General features: G+C 49.9%; 3 protein-coding genes across 4 annotated transcripts; 2 read left to right on the top strand and 1 right to left on the bottom strand.

The window, feature by feature from the left end:
- Positions 1 to 3,260: 3,260 nt before the first annotated feature.
- LOC1276550 (coiled-coil domain-containing protein 6) lies at positions 3,261 to 7,274 on the bottom strand. Its single transcript, XM_315910.4, has 5 exons — positions 7,134 to 7,274; positions 5,880 to 6,004; positions 5,708 to 5,798; positions 5,001 to 5,434; positions 3,261 to 4,924 (listed from the first exon to the last, which is right to left on the bottom strand). Exons 2-5 carry the CDS (start codon positions 5,993 to 5,995, stop codon positions 4,252 to 4,254), a joined length of 1,314 nt encoding a protein of 437 aa, XP_315910.3. The 5' UTR covers positions 5,996 to 6,004; positions 7,134 to 7,274; the 3' UTR covers positions 3,261 to 4,251.
- Positions 7,275 to 7,681: 407 nt separating this feature from the next.
- On the top strand, positions 7,682 to 9,512 carry LOC1276549 (IST1 homolog). 2 transcript variants are annotated; one of them, XM_061642200.1, is made up of 4 exons: positions 7,682 to 8,479; positions 8,525 to 8,645; positions 8,720 to 8,923; positions 9,000 to 9,512. In XM_061642200.1, exons 1-4 carry the CDS (start codon positions 7,815 to 7,817, stop codon positions 9,183 to 9,185), a joined length of 1,176 nt encoding a protein of 391 aa, XP_061498184.1. In that variant the 5' UTR covers positions 7,682 to 7,814; the 3' UTR covers positions 9,186 to 9,512. The 2 variants fall into 2 exon arrangements, with proteins under 2 accessions (XP_061498184.1, XP_315909.5); XM_315909.5 differs by having other exon boundaries at positions 7,720 to 8,645.
- Positions 9,513 to 9,884: 372 nt separating this feature from the next.
- On the top strand, positions 9,885 to 19,457 carry LOC1276547 (uncharacterized). Its single transcript, XM_061642508.1, has 8 exons — positions 9,885 to 14,957; positions 15,065 to 15,152; positions 15,948 to 16,060; positions 16,159 to 16,366; positions 16,438 to 17,368; positions 17,463 to 17,688; positions 17,774 to 17,942; positions 18,028 to 19,457. The coding sequence occupies exons 1-8, from the start codon at positions 11,088 to 11,090 to the stop codon at positions 18,570 to 18,572; spliced, it is 6,150 nt and encodes a 2,049-aa protein (XP_061498492.1). The 5' UTR covers positions 9,885 to 11,087; the 3' UTR covers positions 18,573 to 19,457.
- Positions 19,458 to 20,060: the final 603 nt, after the last annotated feature.

The raw sequence follows: 20,060 nt of genomic DNA, 5'->3' as shown, positions 1-20,060 counted from the left end.
TGGGGATGCATATTCTAGTGAGATGGAACTTTCATTTTGCGCATTAGGACCCCCCCCCCCCCCTTCATCCCACTTAACACTTCTTTCGCTTTTACTTCTTTTAACTCAGTTAAGTTTCGAGTTTTAACCTACCGAAAACTACCGATAAAATTTTGATGCGCCTACCGAAAACCGCCAAAATAATCTGGCCACACTGATGGAGCATGGTTCACTTCTCCCGAATACAGTAGAGCCTGGGCAGTTGGGCGGAGATAAAGGTTTTTAACAAATAAATTTATTTTTTTGGTTATTTTTAAAGAGTAAAAGATCCTTTTAAGGTATAAGATTTAGTATTTAATGCTCTTTTTAATGATGTGCCGTTTAAAATACAATTAATAAGCCAATTGTGCAGTTGCACCACATGCAGTAGCCTTTCTGCTCCTTAAGGGTGCCAACGGCGCTTTAATGCAGCATGCATGTGAATAATAAAAAGCGTTTTGAATGGAATTGAAAAAAACGAACGATCCAAAATGGCTGCGTTAAAGATATTTTAAGCTGTTTTAAGTCATTTTACCATGCTGAAGTTGGTTTAAGGCAATTGCTGAGGCATCGCTCGGTATGCACAGTAATATTAATATTAATTCCATTTCGGCCGACCCGAGCCCAAAGAAAACCAACACAAAGCGCACATTATTTACCATTATTTATTTTTCATTCGTCTTGTTGCAGTTTTGGAAAATAATATATCAATACATGTCATAATATAATAAGGATAATGTAATAATAAAGATAAGAATGGTTACACAGTAAGCTGCTTTCTTAATATAATGTAGAAATTCTGCCATTGCGCCCCGATCGATCCCTGCTTATATGCCTGGTTTTGCTCGCTTGTTAAGAGAAGTGGGGCACACGCAACGGTGGCAAAATTCAAACCAAATATCCTTCCCATACCAACGCACACACACACACACATACACCATGTGCTTAATAACTTTTTCTCCGGAACGAGGATCGAAACATTACCCTTTCCCCTCCCCTACCTAACTGACGTGCGGTCCAGTGGTGTATGTCTTAGTTTCACGCTCACCTACACAGAGCGTGCGGGTTCGCTTTTTCCACCACTTTTCCACCTTTACAGTGTACATAATTTTAACTTTAATTTTAATAGCTTTCCTCCACACAGGAATCACATTTATGGCCGAAACGATGCCGAACACAGTATGTACGCTTTCTACTCCCTCCTGTCTATCTTTATCTGTCTGTCTGTTTGCCTGGTATGTCCTACAATCAGGGTGGTACCAGCCGGGGTTGGGCACGCTCTACCTAACGAGTTTGTCGTTTCTCGCGACTTCCAAAGAAAAACAGAAGCGCAAGCGTAAAAAAAAACAACGAGCATTACGAGTTAATAAGGCAATAGAAGTTGGAAACAACAACGATCAGTCTGACTAAACGCAGGGATACTCGTTTCCCGGTATTGGTGGGGTGGAGTAAACAGGTAAGTATAATGAATGATAATGCATCGAAGAAAAAAAAGGACAACTAAATCGATTATAATCAAACACCAGATCACACACATACGCAAATAGAACAAGAAGAATATCCGATTAAGAAGTGTGTTAGCTAAACATGTCTTGTTTGATAGATATTTGTAAATAGTGTTTGCGTATGTAATTCTAGGATTCCTTTCTCTCACAATAGCTCCTGCCACGTGAACGTCCTTGCCTTTGCGTTACCATCATCATTAGATTGCATTTCATCCTAAACACACAGCAACTCGCTGCATTTACTTGTTGCGTGTTTGTCTATGTTTAATGCCCACCTTTGTTCTGCTAAATAATGTATCGGTTGTTACTCTCTCCCGTTTTTTTTTTGCCTCTCTGTCTCCATAATGTGCACTGACATATACATACACACAGAACATTTACAATTTACACCCACGATCATTGTTTTGATTGGACATTCAGCATTAGTAAGGATGGATCATGTATGATCCTTGCCGGGATGGGGGTGATAAATTTCGCAGCTTCGGTTATCTATACTACGCAACACTAACGTGTAACAGCGGGCAACAACAGTTGATGTGAGAGAAGAAGGGAACTATTTTGAGTGTGTTTCGTGAATGGAGTGAGCGTTCTGTAGGGTTTGTTGAAATGCAGTCCTAATAGTTTTGCAACCTTTAGTATACACTCCCCTGACTAAGGCAGCGCTCTAGCAGCAATCGAACACGACATCGAACATGAAAAATGTATGGGATTTGACATGTTCGATTTGATAACCAACAAATCGAACATGTCAAATCCCATACATTTTTCATGTTCGATGTCGTGTTCGATTGCTGCTAGAGCGCCGGGTAACTGATACCCTGACTGTTGTTGACTATATTAGCCTAAGACGTTTGCTGTGTTTTATATGCTATGTTTGTGGTTTTTGTGTGCACTCCATTCATGGTGGCGCTGATGGGAACATCTATAATGCAGTGACGTTGTGTCGTGTTTTTCTTTTCTGTTCTATTCGTTGGTTTTATCATAATTTCCGGTGCTTTATCCCTACTTCCCTACACTTCCATCGTGTAGCGTGTAGGATCGTGTGAAAGAGAGTCAGCGAATGCGGCGAGAGAAAGAAAAAGAGAGAGACGGACAAAACACTTTTGTCAACTGGGTTCTGCTGAATAGTGGCTGTCTAAACGGCAACTATTTTCTCTTGATGTGAGAACGAATAGGTTTGCTGATACTGCTCATTTCATATTGAACGGGTTTTCTATTCCTACTCTCTCTCTGTATCTCTTCTCATATTGAGCTCTGTGTTTAGTTTATGATGAAAATGAACGCACGAAACATAAAAATAGAATTTTCACGTATTCTATCCCATTCGTCTGTGCACGATGATCGCGAATCCCGCTTCCTATCGGTTATGCTATAAGTACTTTTGCGTTACGCTTCCTTCAATGTTCTAGCTATATGCTGGCTTTTTGTTTCCCCTCGCCAAACTCATCGAGAAACTATACTCTCCCCTGCGTTAACCATTCACAAATTCGGTATATGTTGCTAGTTTCGTGCCATTCGATTGGGGCGACCCCCTCCGATAGGGTAGAAATGATCCGATCATCATCCAACCGTTCTCCAACGCTTTATGACAACTAGTAACAGAACGAACGTGTTGGTTTTTTTTGTTGCTTAAAATAATTCCACTACTATTATCACTTCGAAAATCCCATTCCAGTTCCAAAATTATCGCTTCTGCGCTGCTCAACTTCGCTTTTAAATTCCTTTTGCTTCTTTTCCTTTCTGTCTTTAGCTAGATTAGCTACTCTGAAGCACGTGTTGAGTGCGAGCGCACATTCACCTGTTTCATGGTTAGTCGCAAACCTCCACAAACACTCTCTCTTGCTCTCTCTCTATCTCTTTCTGTCTCTTTCATTTTCATCGTACGCGATACGGCGCTAAGAAGAGGTTCCTTAGCGAGCGAGGAACATTTTCCATCCTGTATGAATGCGAACAACTTGCGTTTACTGCTTCTAGTGTTCTCTAATGATAATTAGTATCCGAAATATTACGTGTTTTCAAACCTTTTTTGTATGTCCTTGTTGCTTTTTCTTACTTCCGTACTAGCTCTCTCTCTCTCTCTCTCTCCCTCTTGCACACCCAACCGATCCCACCAACAGCTGTCCGTTACGAACTGTTTGCCGAACTGAATGATTTCTTCTATAAATTCCCTCCAAAAAAACCCCAAAATAAAAGTATAAGAATAGAAAAAGCGTGAACGAATTATACATTCACTCTGCATAAGATCGTGCCTTGGAGGGGTTTCTTCATCTTCGTCTGCTGCTACTGCTGCTGCTGCTGCTGGGTTGTGTGCCGCGATCGCTAACTTCTAACTGATCTTTATCCGCTTTGGAAAAGCGTGTATGCATATTTATAGAGGCAGCGTTTTGTTTTACTTTTTTACCATTCCTCACGATACACGATCGTAATGTCGTTTTGCGGCAAACGGGTTTTAGAGGAAAAGCGTATGGTTGCACATCGGACACGGTTCAGTCGTGTAACAGCGAAACCCTGTAACGATGCTGCTGCTATGACGACGATCGGCGTTTGAAGGACGAAAAAGCTAAGCTTCAGTTTCAAGTGTGCTTCCTATATCCGCACACGGTGTGCCGGGGGCTGTTGGGCTTCCCCGGCTTACGATAAAAAGGAAAAGGGAAAGAACGGGCTGCTGCTGCTGCTGCTACCAACCTGGTTCTCTATTCTGCGCGCGAGCGACACAGTCGCAGACAGTTTAATCCTTGCACATCGAGGTATCCATTGGGCTGGCCGGTTGCACGAAGGACGTATTGCCGGTGAACGAGATATTACTGCTAGTGTTGTTCGAGGCGGACGAACCGATGCTACTGTTGAGCGAGCCGGCACCAACGCCGCCGCCGCCGGTGCTGCCACCGCTTCCGCCACCGAGCAGTGGGAATAGATTACCACCACCGCCGCCGCCGGTGGAGTGATGCGAGGAAAGCACATTCGGTGCCGACGTGTTCAGTCCGTGCGGTATGGCCGGCTTGATAAACCGCTCACTGGCCCGCCGGCTCACCAGCTGCCCGCACGTGATGCAGCGCGTCAGCCCGCCCGGGCTGATCGGGCGCTGGCTGGCCAGTGCCGAAACGTTCTCATTGAACAGCCGCTCGTCCTCGAACTCGAGCGACGATTCCGACTCGGACAGGTGCCGGGAGAGGGCTTCGCGGCGTTCCACCTCCTGCTGCAGCTTGCGCTGCAGCCGCTTGTTTTCATCGCGTATGCACTTCTCCTCGTGCGCAAACTGTTGCGTCTTTTCCTTGCTTTCCTTCTCGGCCGCCGCCAGGTTGCTGCGCAGCTGGTCCACCTCCGAGCGCAGGTTGGTGATGTGTGCGGTCAGCTGGGTGGCCGTGTCGTTGCCATTCTCGTTGCGATGATGGCTGATCTCTCTGTTTCGGGCGATAAAAGCATACAATTAGGTACTTAACAATAGAAAACGGGAAACCACAAAGAGTTTGGCCATACTTCGGGCTGGTCGGGTCGGACACCGGCTGATCCAGCTTGATCTGCAGCGAGCGCTTTTCCGCCTCCAGCTTGTCCATGCGCTTCCACAGCTTGTTCACCAGCGCTTCCTGCTCCTGCTCGAGCGTGTTCTCCAGCTCGACCATCTCGCGCCGCAGCTGCTCGAGATGGTTCTGCTTTGCGGACGTTTCCGCCTCGAGCTTCTCGATCTTGCGCATCAGCTTGTTCACCAAACACTCCTGCTCCTGCTCGAGCGTTTGCTCCAGCTTGCACTTTTCCTGCCGCAGCTGGTCGAGCTTGCGGGACAGATCGTTTGTGAGGCACTCCTCCTCGCGCTCGTAATGGTGCGCCAGCGTTTCCTTCTCCTTCTTCAGCGCCTGTATTTTCTTGAGCAGCGTGTTCGAGATGTACTCCTCCTCCTGCTCCGCTTTCGCTTGCTGTGGGGGGGAGGGGGAGGAAAAGTAATAATAAGAAGAAGCACGGAACGGGTGTGAGATAAGCGTAATGACAAACAAACTCTCCCGCTTCTGCCAACGCACATCCCTCCTTAATCGGAAATCAATGCATCAATGCATAGTTTACAGAGGGGTGGGGGGGGGGGGGGGGTGCATCATACAACGGAATCTATTGGCTTATACACCCCCCGCCTCTTCCCCCACCGCTCCAAGATGGCGTGACACGTAACGGGCGCGGCTGCCGTGTTTACTTACGATGATAACTGACGCTTGGCGCAGGGCACGGTTCTCCTCCTGGATGACTTTTACACGAATTTTATACGTTTCTAGCTCTACCTTCAGCACCCTGAGCAAAGGATACAAACGAGATGCGTGATGAGCAAAATCCGGGGGGGACACAGTGTGGTTAGTTTTCCGTTTTACTTACTTGTTCTGTTGCGTGAGACTTTCGATGCGCTTTTGCAGCTGCTCCCGCGACACCGGGCTCGGCGGGAGCATCGCTCCCCCGTCGAGTGAGCTCTCCGACTCACACGGACTGTCCATTTTGTTGGGCTGGAAGTAGATGGAAAACGCACATCAAGCAAAGGTGAGGAATCGCTCGTGCGACAAAAAGGTACGATCGATAACGGGGATCCTTTCCTTGTGTGTGGCGGTCCCTGCCTTCCCACGCCTCTTTCGAGAGGACAGATAAGCAAATCAAACCGGAACAATTATCGGCTCGTACGGCAAGAGGCGCACACGTTCCCGTGACTATCAGATAATCCCATGCCTTCCCCAGGTTCGTACTAACAGTGATGCATTTCCGATGATGATGATGATAATGCACTTAAAGGTGCTCCCTGCTTATTAGTCATATTTTTGGCAATCCACAAACACACGCACACACCCCTCGGTGAAAGGCTAGGGAACTGCAACAAGCACGAAGAGCCACCGAGACGGGTAGGGCCACTCTTGCCACACATTAGAAAGTCACAAAACGGGGCTTGACAAATCAGGCAAATCCCTGACGAAGAGGCTTCAATTACTTCCGCCTTTACGTCGGCCAGCCCAACAAACAGTCAATGATCAAAGTAACCCTAGGTGCCACGAGATGGGTGTTGCGAGGGGGTTGGACTTGCATTCCCCGAAACTGAAGCTCGAAATTAATTTACCTTTTTGGGTACCCAATCCCCCCACCCCCTCCCCGAGTGGTGCAATCTGCCCTAATGCCTACACATACACCAATGCAGCAACAGAAGACGTGTATGCCACAACCAAACACCTCCCTCCCTCCTCTCTCTTTTTCCTTCACTTTCGAAGGAATTACTACACCACCATCACCACCACCACTGCTGCCGTCCTTTCCCTTCCTACCCCTTGAGTGTGGTATGGGAAAATATAAAATCGTAGCAACACCCATTGCCAACTCTTGCCCTCAAAACAGCATGCAACAGACCGATCTGCATCGGGGTGGAATTAGAGACAGCCCATGCCAACTTGACAGGGAAGGGTGGTAAGCAGCGGGGAGGAGTTTTTACCCGTGCAGAGAAGCGAAGCCCCCGAAGCTCCGCCGATCCTCAACCGGAAGAGGACTGCAACGGAATGGGTCTGGGCAGCGAAAAAGGTGATGAGTAGCAAAAACAAGCAGCAGCCGTGGGATCACCACCACCACCACCTTTTTCCTGGGCTCCCTGGTACTTACATCCAACTTGGCTGAGGAACTCGGGCACCGTGCAACAAACCTTCACCGTCGAACTACACACGCACGCACGCACGCACTGGCTATCTTTTTTCCCCCGTCCGGGCTGTATCGCACGCCGCCGCGTTGGTCCGGACCGGATGTAAGCTTTTGTTGAAATTTTATTGCACGAAATCACTTTTTTCCTCCTCCTCCTCCTGCTATGTTTGCCGATATTTTTCGTGCTTTCCTTTTCTTCGTTCTCGCCGTTTTTGACAGCAGGCTGAATATTTATATCAAAAGTGTACGGGCGGGAGGTTCGCTCATGCAGGCTTTCGTCTCCCTCCCTTCTCCGGCCTTTTTAACTGTCGCACAGCGAAGGCGATCCCTGTTTTTGAGAGATTAGATCAACACAAAGGCGCCCTTTGGGAGGTTGTGCGGTGGAAAATCGGCACCGTGCTGCGGTTCGGCACCCTGCGAAATGTCAACCTGTGTGCTGCCCGGTGAAAATGCTACGTGTCTGGCTGTCTGTCAAACGCTCTATCAACCCCAACTGTCAAAAGCGAAACGCAACAAAAACAAAGACACAGTGACTCATTTCCACGGAGCAAGAGAGGGGAAAAAAACATTGTCCTTGCAGCGCAGCCCTCATTTACCTCAAAAGTTACTAATTAAAGTGTCTGTGGCTGTTGCATTTCCTCGACCATGTTCTCCAGCGCGCCTAACTACACGAAGCTGAAGACGAACCTGCGGCTGGCGCTGAATCGGCTCAAGCTGCTGGAGAAGAAAAAAACGGAACTGGCCCAAAAGGCGCGGAAGGAGATCGCGGACTATCTGGTCGCGGGCAAGCCCGAACGGGCCCGCATCCGGGTCGAGCACATCATCCGCGAGGACTACCTGGTGGAGGCGATGGAGATCGTGGAAATGTACTGCGATTTGATACTGGCCCGGTTCGGGCTGGTCACGCAGATGAAGGAGCTGGACGAGGGCATCGAGGAGGCGGTGAGCAGCATCATCTGGGTGGCGCCGCGCCTGCAGGCGGACGTGCAGGAGCTGAAGCTGTGCTCGGACATATTCACGCTGAAGTACGGCAAACCGTACGCGGAGCAGGTGCGCGCCGCCATCCCGCCCCACAAGGTGTCGGACAAGCTGATGCACAAGCTGGCGATACAGGCCCCGCCGAAGCTGCTGGTGGAGAAGTATCTGATCGAGATAGCGAAGATCTTTAACGTCGAGTACGAGCCGGACCCGCTCGTGATGAAGGACGACCATTCGAGCATTATGGACGGGGAGATTGACGGTGCTAGCGGCGGCGGCGATGTGCTGATCGATCTGGCGGACAAGAACAATCTGGACGGCGGTTCCGGTGGCGCTTCCGGTGGAAGTGGATCGGGAAATCGAGGTGGTGGTGGTGGTGGCAGTGGTGGCAGCGGAGGTGGTGCAGTGACCTCGCCACCGAACGTAGGCTTTGTCGCGTATCCGCCAGCCATTCCACAGCTACCAGTCGTACCGCCGACCGTTCCGTTTCAGTATCCGGTAAGATTGGAGGGATGATTCATCGCATGAGTAAACGTGATAATGATGCTTATCTTCTTTTGAATCAATTGCAGGCTGGCCCGAGCGGTCAACATTTCGGTGCGGCTTCCGCACCACCACCGTTCAATTACAACATACCGCCCAACTCGTCGGAGAAGGAAGAGATTAAGGATTTGAACATAAATTCCAACTTTCTGAACGAAGAGCGAGGTGCAACAGGCGATGCCAGCGGACCGCCACCGTCCTATTCCTCGCTCAGTCCGGATGATAACATGCAGGTAAGTTTTATACGTTTTCTTTTGGGAAATAGTTCCTCTAAACACTGCTTTAATTGGTTTTTCTTTCACTTTTCAGAACTCGACCAAACCGAAACCTCAACCCCGGTCCAAGTTCTCGCCAGAGCTAAACTTCCCGCCCCTGCCGAACGTGCCGCTGGATCTGCCGGACATACCGGACGGTGATGAAAACAAGAACGATAACGATGAGATCGATTTCGACGATCTGTCGCGCCGGTTTGAGGAGCTGAAACGGAAGAAGTAAAGCTCTTTATAGAGAGTTTGTGCCTGTGCCAACAGCTTAGCGTTGGGCACGGCCGAGTGTGTCTCATAGCTTTACCGCTCGATCGGATCGCAAAGGGCAAATGTATGCTGGAAACGTTGGTACGCGCATCAGGAAGTTACCGTACCCGTTTTGTTTTTTTTTTTTAGATGCTATATAATTTTGTCTGTATTGTATTCCTCCCCTCATTTATTTGCAATAATCAAATGTGAACAGAAATTATGTATTAATGATAAGCATGAATAAAGGACTCGTAAGGAGAATGTTTAATTCAGGGTTAAATTTATAACCAATGAACCCAACATGAAATGAACTGATTTTATTTCAATTCTTTGATAAGAACAGCTTGCGTGCACCATCGTCATACAGCATACAGCTTGCGTTTTTTTTAATATGCCTTAATAAAAGGCATGTTGGTGCTTTTGCCAAAACATAACAAGACAGATGTTAAGATTTCAGCTAAAAGATTAAGTAATTTAACTTAAAATGCTACGTTCAATTCGATACTTTACTTTGTGTACGTCTTACTATGAAAACAAAGTTCATTCCATGATATTTAACCAACGGTCAATTCAAAATTGACTTAGAAAACTTTGACCAGCATTCGAGCCCGAATGGTTTTCACACATCCTGCTCGAAAGAAAGTGACAGCTACACAAAAAGCGCCCACACGCACACACATACGTACACACGTACGCAAGAACGCACGTCTTGCAAGCCAAGTGAATGCCACAATTGCTTGATTGTGCGGAAAAAATTGTGAATATTCATGCGTATGCTTACTAGGTAGTGTTAAATTCGGGTGATTTGGGCTGAAAAGTGGAAATACAACCACACGGTGATGAAATACAGGTTAAATGTTGCTTTTACTTGCCAAGTGTGAGTGAATGTGTGTTTGCCAGTGGTCCCTTGCTAGTCGTGGTGGTCCCTCTACAGTTAGTGGTCCCACTAGCGTTCCCCCCTCCCGCTACCACCATCACCAGTGATCCCTTTTGTGATGGAATGATAGCAAATTGTGTATACAAACAAATAAAGGGGCAAGAGAAAAGCGTGAAAAGTGCGTAATTGAGTGTCGTGAAAAGGCTGCCATAGGGCTCGTGGAAGCAGGGTGGAACAACGCTCGGGGAGAGGGAGCTCCTGTTCACGCCTTTTTTTCTGGGGGCAGTTCTCTAAAATTGCGTTGAAAAGATTGGCATGCTCTCCTCCCTTGTCCCGGATGTGTGAAGTGTTGTGCGTGTGAGTGTACATATTAACATTCAACCGTTTGTGATTAGTAAAGTGAAACAATAAAAGAGAAGAAAAACGATTGCTTCGCAGAATTTGCTCGACTCCTTTCCCTTCTTTGTGTGTGAGTGCGTGTGTGTGTGTGTCAATCACTCCATTCCAGAGCGTCATCGCGAATGGCGGAGCTGCTAGTTGCTGGTTCGGCCGCCAGAGGGCATCGTGGCGTGGAGCTGTCAGTTTGCGTGTTGTCCCGTTTGCTGGCTCCCGTCGCACGTCCGTCGTTCGTAGAAGAATGAGGATTTGTTGGCTGTGATAAAGAGAAGAAAAAAGAAAAGCGGTGTCGCAAGTAGTTTTAGGCCTACATCAGCCGGGTGAATTGTTTTTTGAATTGGAAATCACCCTTCCAACGTTTTATGCTGCCAACGATTTTGTAAAGAAAAAAAAGTTTGTTTTACCATACCCGATTGTTAGATAGTTTGTGAGTTGAAGTGTAGCAGTGTAAGAGCACCATCGAAACAATGGAACATTTTAGAGCGTGAATGTGTGGCGGGGCGAAAGGGGAGCCGCCATCGACGAGATTGTTGTGTTGCGTGAAAACGGATTTGTGGCGAGCAGCAGTTTGATAAAGGCCAGCTGTTGGTCGCTGTTGGCGTTCGTAAGATGGCACAATACTATGAGATTGTACAGCAGGACGAACTAAAGAATGCCTATCAGCAGATAAATATTGACAACGGAATTCAGCTGGTGATGGGCGACGATGTACAGTTTGGCTCACAGCAAGTGATTCTTTCGCAGGAGCAACCGAATGAAGTGCAGCTGATCGGTGGCGTCTATCAAACAGCGCACCAAATTCCACAGCAGCAGCAGCAGCAGCAGCAGCATCACCAGCAGCAGCATATACAAGACGCAAACTATCTTGGACAGGCGAACACGTCCATGGTTGCAGACACGTACATGCAGTCGCCTATGGCCACCCAGCAAACACAGCTCCAGCATCAGCAACAGCAGCAACAGCAGCAGCAACCCCCTCTCCAACAGCAGCAGCAGCAGCAGCAGCAGCAAATTTACTACACTGACGAAAGCACCGGGCAGCTTGTCCAGGCGTCGAATATTTTACCGCAAGAACCCTTGCTCGATCCGCAGCAAACGCTGCATGTTATGCAAACGGCTTCGGAACAGCAGCTACATCAGCCACAGCAGCAAATTCTGCACCAACAGTTGACGCCGCCACCCCAGCAGCAGCAACAGCAGCAACAACACCAATCGCCTGTACAGCAGCAGCAAATCACGCACCATCCAGTGGTTCAGGTTGTTCAGGGAATACAGCGTCACGGTCAGCAGCACATCATAATCCGGCAAACGGATCAATCAAAGTCCCTGCAAGGGGGCTTGCAGCAGACCCAGCAGCAGCACATACTCACCCACCAGCAGCCCACCCAGGTGATACTTCAATCCCAGGGCACGTCACAGCTCATCCAACGGCAGCAGCAACAGCAGCAGCAGCCACAACAGCAGCAACAAACTGACCAGTCCAACGCGCAACACATTATATACGATCAGATTTCTTTGCAATCCCAACAGCAACCACAACAGCAGCAGCAGCAGATCGTTTCACTGTCGACGATTCATCAAACAGGAGGGGGTCCCGTTCAGCAGCAACAGCAGCAACAGTCACAACAGCAGCAGCAGCAGCAGCAGCATCATCAGCAGCCGAAGCCTTCCCAGCCACAAATTACACAGATTCAACTGCAACAACTACCCCAACAGCAGCAGCAACGTGTGTTTAGCAAAGGCGCTTTAACGCTCACTGCGCAGCAACATCAGCAGCTGTTCCCGCAGCAGCAGCTCCATCAAGGTGCACCCCGTCACTGTATTCTACTAACGAAAACGGGCAATCAGCAACACATTGGCGGTACACAGATTGTGCTCAATCAGCAGCAGCAGCAGCAGCAACCGATTCAGATGCAAAGCAACGTGGTACAGCAATCGGCCATGCTTACCACCCAGCAGCAACAACCCGTTCAGCAGCAGCAGCAGCAGCAGGCGCTGAAACAGGATGGACAGCAACAGCAGCAGCAGACGCAAACCACGGTCGCGGCAGTACAGCTGGCCCAATCCGCTGTGCCGAAAGGGGGCGCTGCCGACACGCTGCTTCGCCCCCGATTGACGCGCCCACGTGGGGCGAAACCGGCTGCCCCTCGGCAACCGCGCTCCAACATGGCCACGGTGAACGCGGTACAGATGCGCGGTCCACGACCACCGACGACGACCCAGATCATTACGACACAGATACGCGCACCGGCCCAGGTCGCGACGTCGGTTAGCGGTGGGACAGTGAACGCACAGCAGTCGGCACAGCAAACCGCCGTTTATCAAGGCATCACCGCACGGAACGTAATGGTTGGGAATACGCGCGCCAAGCTCCTGACGATTAACCGAACACCGCAGGCGGGGGGGCTTGCCACGTACCAAAACCCACCGCCTCGGTTAACGGTCATGCATCGTACCAACCCGGGCCCAACGTCGGGACAAACTTCTATTCCCATTTCTCAACAGCAGCAGCAGCAACAGCAGCAGCAACAAATGCAACCACAATTGCTACAGGTCAGCTTGGCATCGATCGTGCAGCAACCGAACAGTGCAACTGGCTCGCCAGTGACAACAGTGTCGACCGCGACCGGCACAGCACCGGCAACGGGCGGGACAGCCACTGCGGTCGTCCATCCGTACAATGTGGGCAAACCGGCGGTGGTGGTGAAAACGGAACCGGAAGCTGCTACATCTGAGACCGGCTCGGGTGAGATGATCGACCTGGAGGATAGCATTAAGGCTGCTGTACTGCCCCGGCGGGCCGGCACTGATGAGGTGGGTTCGAGCGGCACCGGAACTCTCTCCATTGCCGGAACGTCCGGGCCGATCTACACCATTCACACCCAGCAGCCAACAATGCAGCACCAGCAGCAGCAACGGGTCGCCACCACCAACGGTCTGTCCTTTGTTACGAACGATCCGAACAGTTTGATTCACCTCGCCAACGGTCAAACGGTGACGTCGGCACAGTTTCGTACATTCCAAGAGAAGCAGCAACAGCGGCAGCAGGAAGCCTTCCGGGGCGGCTTCAGCCAGCAGGGTCGCGGCCGTGCCCCGCAGCGTGGCATGATGATCCGCCAGCGGGGTGGAGCCGTCGGCCGCCAGATGGTAGCGATACAGACGCCCCAAGCGCAGCCGACAATGATGGCAACGTCCGCGCCGCAGATTACGCTTCCGCAGGGCCCGATCCACATCTCCGCGGCGCAGGTGCTGCAGAATCAGGGCATGGTGCAGCCGGCCACCCAGCTGCAGCTGCAAACCGGCACGCTGCAGCAGGTGACGCCCACCACTACCCTCCGGCAGGTGCAAACGATCGGGCCGCAGACGGGCGAGACGGAGTTTCGCGAGAGCGCCCGGATGCTGGTTATCCTGCAGAGTGGCGAGCAGCGGCTGATCACGTTCACCCTGCCGAAGGAAAGCTGCACCGTGCAGGATCTGCTCGAGCAGGTGCAGGTGCAGTACTCGCCGGACAGCAACATACAGTGCATCTCGAACCCGGGCGGTGACGTCGACTACATCGTCACGGTTGGCATTGGCGAATCGGAAACGGCGGAAGTGATCCGGCAGGCGGAAATTACGCTTCGCAGCCAGTTCCAGCTGAACAATCATTCGCATCAGTCGCAACCTATGTTGCAGCAGCAGCAGCAGCAGCAGCAGCAGCAACAACAACAACAGCAGCAGCAGCAGCAACAGCAGCAACAGCAGCAACAACAGTTGCAACAGCAGCAGCAACAACAGCAGCAGCAGCAACAACAGCAGCAGACGATGATTCCACAAGCATGCGTTATTCAGCAGCCGCAAACAATGATGATTACCTTGCAATCACAGCAACCACAGCAGCAACAGCAGCAGCAGCAGCAGCATGTGATATCACGGTTTGCCGACTCGTACCGGCAAACGATATCGCTCGGCACACCGGTATCGATCGCTACCTCATCCGGCACGATGCAATCGCTGCTGCAAACGACCACACCGGAAACCGCCGGCCCAGAGGTGAAGCAAAAGCTGATCAAAGGCTTCCTGGCGGTGTGTGCCTCCTGCGGCTACACCGGGCTGGATCATGCCAAATGCCAGCGGTGCAAGCGGATCTTTACCGAGTCACCTCGCCGCATTCCGGAGCCGGACAAGACGCCGGGTGCCGCCCTGACGCCGGGTGGCTCCCATCCACCGCCGCTCGTAACGTCCACGCCCATGAGCGGACCGGTGCGGAACAAGTACGATATCTACGCGAAGAAGCAAGCGATGAACACGATACTGTTGCGGTCCGGCCGGGGCGGCTCGGCACGGTCCGGGCGGGGCCGAGGCGGCCGGGCAAGCGTGGCTACCAAGTATCCGGACGTCGATCCGCCCGTGTTTACGCTGAGCAGCGACGACGAGGAGACGTCGACGAGCGAGCGCTCGAAAACGCTCTACAAAACAGCGGTAAATAGTTCCTCGAAGGTACGGGTTCGTTACAATCGGGGGTGTGGGGTATGATATAATGGACGGTTTTCGAGTTCTTACCTAATTTTGCATTGTTCTCTTTGGTGCTCTTCAATCTTCATCAGGCAAATGCTTCGTCACAGTCCATTAAGCGGGATCCGTTGCCATGTGAACCAACAAACAATGAGGCTGACACGAGCGCCGTTGTAAATGGTAAGTGTATAATACATGTTTTTCTAAAATTCAAATTACTGGCAATTTGTCTGAAATTTAAAATATAGAAAACAATGTTTTAAAACCCTTTTCCCGAAAAACCAAACCCTTGCCCGGTGAGCGGTTAATTTTAAAAGTGGCCGCTTCGAGCGCCATCTAGTAGACGTTTTGGTAAGCTGTGCCGTACAGCCCCGTGAAAAAAATCACCTCCCCACAGCTGTCAAGTGCGACGGATGAAAATCTGACAGCGAGCTATGAAAGCCGTAATGGCGTGTCCGGCTGAGCTTAGCTAGACAGCAAAAGGGAAGAAAAACTCACGTTTTCGAGATTGCTGCACAAGTGCACGATAATGAAGATTGTTTCAGCCGTCGCGTGAAACAAAGTAAAATTTAGCGTGTATAGCACCGTATTGTAGTGAGCGTACAGCACTCCCCACATACTCAGAAGCTACCGTCCGCAAGTGTCGTTCTGTCGGTTGCTGTCGCTCGGAAGAAAAGGCAAAGACGCGCTGCGTTGAACATTGGTTGCTTTTTGTGGTTTGTTATACGGTGAAAACCCACGGCACGATTGGTCTGTACAACGGCAAAGCTTCGCCTAGCTGGATCGACATGGTGGATAGATGTAAGCCAGCCCGAGCTGGGCGTATGTTGATAGTGCCAGTAGCAGAATCAACAGACACACGCATGGGGTCACGGTGAACTGCCGCGGCTTTGGAGAGAAATTTTCATCTTCGGCTACTTCCAATAGATCGATTTGTAAATGTGTTCGACTCTGTGTTCCCTTTTTCTTTCGCAGACAAGCCTCGGTTGGACATCACGGACGTGAAGAACCTGCCCGATGGGCAGATAACACAAATAGATTGCAGCACCATACGGGTGGGCACGCTCAAGTATGAGGCGAATGAAAAGGTAAATATTCAGTCTGTTTCCCACTGCTGGCTGGGCCCACTGTAACGACGTTTTTTACCCCTTTTGTTTCTTGCTGTTTTCTTGCTGTGCCGCTGCAGGTTACGATCTCCTCCAAGGGCGTCCGCATTGTGGCACCGAATGTGAAGCGCCCGACCGAGTTCGTCAGCTTGGATCTGCAAATGAACGAGATGAAGAAGGTGCTCACACACTTCTCGAAGGGATTGAACGTGATATTTTTGTACACGAACATTTCCGGCGGTGCGTACGTGCGCAAGCATCTCGAGATGGATCCCAGCTCGGATAAACGTAAGTTGCAGCAAGAGGGAAAGAAGTAAATTCAGCAACTCATTCCTACATACGCTTTGTTACGATTCCAGTGCCCTGTTTCCGCCCCGAAATTGCTTCAAACGATCTAACCAAGCGCATCATCCTGCTGGTGGATAGCATTAGCGAGGAAGCAAAGTCCATCATAAAGAACATCTTCCACCCGGATCTGCTCGAGGAGATCAGCATTCGCGATGCGAAGGAGCTGATCCTGCGCTGTTCATCGAGCCGCTCGTCCTACACGTCCAGCGCCGCGAACGCGCTGGTCGATGCGAACGGGTCCGGTTCGAACGATACGAACGATTCGCTGGAAATTCGCACGATACTGATCTATCCGCCCGGCCCGGGTGGCATTACGATCAACACGGAGGATTACCTGTGCCTGGCGAAGGATCAGTACTTGAACGACATCATCATCGACTTCTACCTGAACTACCTGAAGCTGGAAATGCTCGACGACGGGGAGCGCCAGAGTGTGCACATCTTCAGCACGTTCTTCTACAACCGGCTCACCACGCTCACGACCCGGCAGCGGGGGCCGCCCGGCGACAGGGGCGACGTGCGGTTGTCGGCGGCCCAGAAGCGGCACGCGCGCGTCGCCAACTGGACGAAGAAGGATAACATCTTCGACAAGAAGTTCATCGTCATTCCAATCAACGAGCAGTCGCACTGGTTCCTCGCCATCATCTGCTTCCCCGGGCTGGACTGCCCGGTCACGGCAAGCAACAACACACCGGCACCGAGCGTGTCGACCGTGGCGAAACCGAAGCCGAAAAGTGCACCACGCTCGAAGCGCAATCTGACGATGCAGATCGGCAGCACGACGATAACGCCCGTGTCGAAGCGCGAGATCGAATCGATCCACCTGGCGGACGATGACATGTGCGAGCGGGACGAAGCGGACGGGGACGAGAGCGAGCTGGCGACCGACGCGGAGGACAGCGACGACGAACCGTCCGACGATGGTCGACCACCGATCAAGCAGTAAGTGTGGAGTGCGGGGGGGGGGGGGGGGTTTGGCCGTTGTCGAAAATGGCATTTTTGGTTTTGGCAAAAACTGACCGTTTGTTGTTTACAGGCCCTGTATTTTAATTTTCGATTCGCTGACCGGAGCGTCCAGGAGCCGGGTGGTGGCCACACTGCGCGACTACCTGACTTGCGAGTACCGGGTCAAGATGCCGGACAAACCAGCAAAACAGTTCAACAAGCTCAACATGCCCGGCCATTGCGTGAAGGTACCGCAGCAGAACAACTATACCGACTGCGGCCTGTATTTGTTACAGTACGTGGAGCACTTTTTCCTGGTAAGTTAGAGCGGAAGTGCAATAGCTACGATTGCAGCAAGCCACTTAACGATTTTTTGCCTGCTTCACTCGCTTCTCTCCGCAGGATCCAATTCTGGACTACCATCTTCCGATAAAGCAGCTGCAGGATTGGTTCGAAACCATCACGGTGACGAAAAAGCGCGAAGACATTTCCAACCTCATCAAAGAGTTGATCGACAAACATGACCCCAGTGCGCCGCCGTTGCCATCGATCGAGCTACCTACGCTAAATGGTAAGGGTGTGTGTGGGATTTGTGAATGAATTGAACGAATCGAATGAACTGAATAACTGAATTATCTCGCCCCCACCCACTGTAGGTAAATTGATAATCGATCCCGACGACAGCCTAAACGATGCCGAGTTCGAGGAGGAGGAGATGGAACACGATGAAGAGTTTGTCAGTGCGTTCGACATGACGCCCGACACGGATGAGCAGCTTTCCTCGCCGGCCAAGGGGACCGACGGAAAGGCCGCCGAAACTATCATTACCAGCAGCCCGACCGTCAAACCGATCGGTTCGAAGAAAATCATTAACTTTAAGCGCTTAGGCGGTCAGTCGCTGATAAACCGGTCGTCGTCCAGCGGTAACAACCTGCAGGACGGTGGTACCAGCTCCACGGAGGGAGGAACAACTAAAGCGGCAACCTCCTCCTCCTCCTCCACCTCCACGACCACTTCCAGCAGCAGCAACAGCAGCAGTAGTAACAATAATAGTAATAGTGGGGCGGGGAATACGAAACGGCTGCTGGATGGTAATGGCAGCAAGCTGGCGGGCAGCCAGCAGGACGGTAGCGTGCGGCAAAAGATACCCCGTCTCAGCAACGATAGTAGTGCGAGCAAGGTGGTAACGACACAGCTATAACGCCAGCCGGCTGAGAACGGTGAATAAAACTACTCAGCGAGTTACTATCACTATTACTACTACTACTAGAACTAGCATTGCTACTACTACTACTACCACTACATCCAGTACATATTACTATTGATATTCGAAGTTAAAAGTGCAGCATCAGTGATAAAGCTCAGTGGCACAAAATGTGTGTGCTGCAGAAAAACGTAATGCAAGTAAATTTCAATTCAATATAAAAGAGAAAATTATGCTGAGATACGAACAAGATGGTGCGGTGGAACCTTAAGATATGTAGTAGCATTTAGAGACAATATTCATTTACCTTTTTCCAATTAGTTCTTTTTATTCGCGTTTTTTTGCCACTGTCTCGAACTCTGATAATTTTTCTTTATTCTCTTTAGTTTTTTGTTGTTGTTGGTTTAAACAGGCAAATAGCGCGAAAAGAAAACTGCCACAGGCACACGAAAACAGCTGTGAAAAAAAGGCTGCAATGACACACACACTTCGCCGTGTCATGTATGGGTCGTTTTCGGATTTTGTTGTGATCGCTTCATTCGCTCCCTTGTAGTAAAGTAGGAGGAGGAGGAGGAGTGTGATTTACGGAAAGGGCCCTGTTTAGTTCTGGTAATTTCTGGCAGATGTCAGGTTTTAGTCTAGGCGTGAAGCAGTTGAGGTTAGGGTGAACGGGGATAACGTTTCCCGCGAGAGCCGGTCGTGCGTGCGTGCCGATCCGTTAGAGCATAATACATGTGAATAACCTTAGATTTACGTACGTGGTAGTAAAACCCCAATACAATTTTATCGAGTATGCACTAGCGCTGAATTATGTGAATTACTCTCTCTGTAGCGTGTAGGCGCTACGATAAATGGAAATAAAAATTTGTTAATAATAAACTACTCGCACCCATTTGTGAAAACTACCCAGAATGCCGGTTTGTTTATCATGTTCGTAAGTCCGGTTGAGATTAATACATGGCATGGCAGCATTCATACATGGAAGGAAAGAGGCAGAATCTTGGAGATGTCTTATTCTTTTCTTTGTGCCTTTCTTCTTAACGCCTCCATGTATGAATCGAAAGTAGACTATCGAGTGAGGGAATGAATGACATGCAATAATAAAAGGAATCATTCATCTAGCTGAATAAGCCGGTAATTTAGTAAATTCTTGCTAATTCAGAGGCCTTAAATATTAAACTTCATAATTCAGGTCTGTTTGGATGCGACAGTGCCGGAGTAACACACTGAAATTGGAATTAAAATGTACTGATAAATATTTTATTTTTTGTTCTAAAGCATACACATCACTAAAAAATAGAGAAAGTACACAACAACAACTATCCGAAATAAAATATAAATTTCATAAAAAATCTAATATTTTTTCATTCATACATGACATGAATAGGACACGTCATACATGGAATCAGCAGGCCGTACCGGAACCCCTAACCACACTTTTCTGCTGATAGGCCGTTCAATCTCCTACTCATACATGGCATGTAT

This window comes from Anopheles gambiae, chromosome 2, assembly GCF_943734735.2.
Source record: "Anopheles gambiae chromosome 2, idAnoGambNW_F1_1, whole genome shotgun sequence".
NCBI classification, from domain to species: Eukaryota; Metazoa; Arthropoda; class Insecta; order Diptera; family Culicidae; genus Anopheles; species Anopheles gambiae.
The sequence above is the reverse complement of the archived record's forward strand: the minus strand, read 5'-3'. Positions and strand labels throughout refer to the sequence as shown.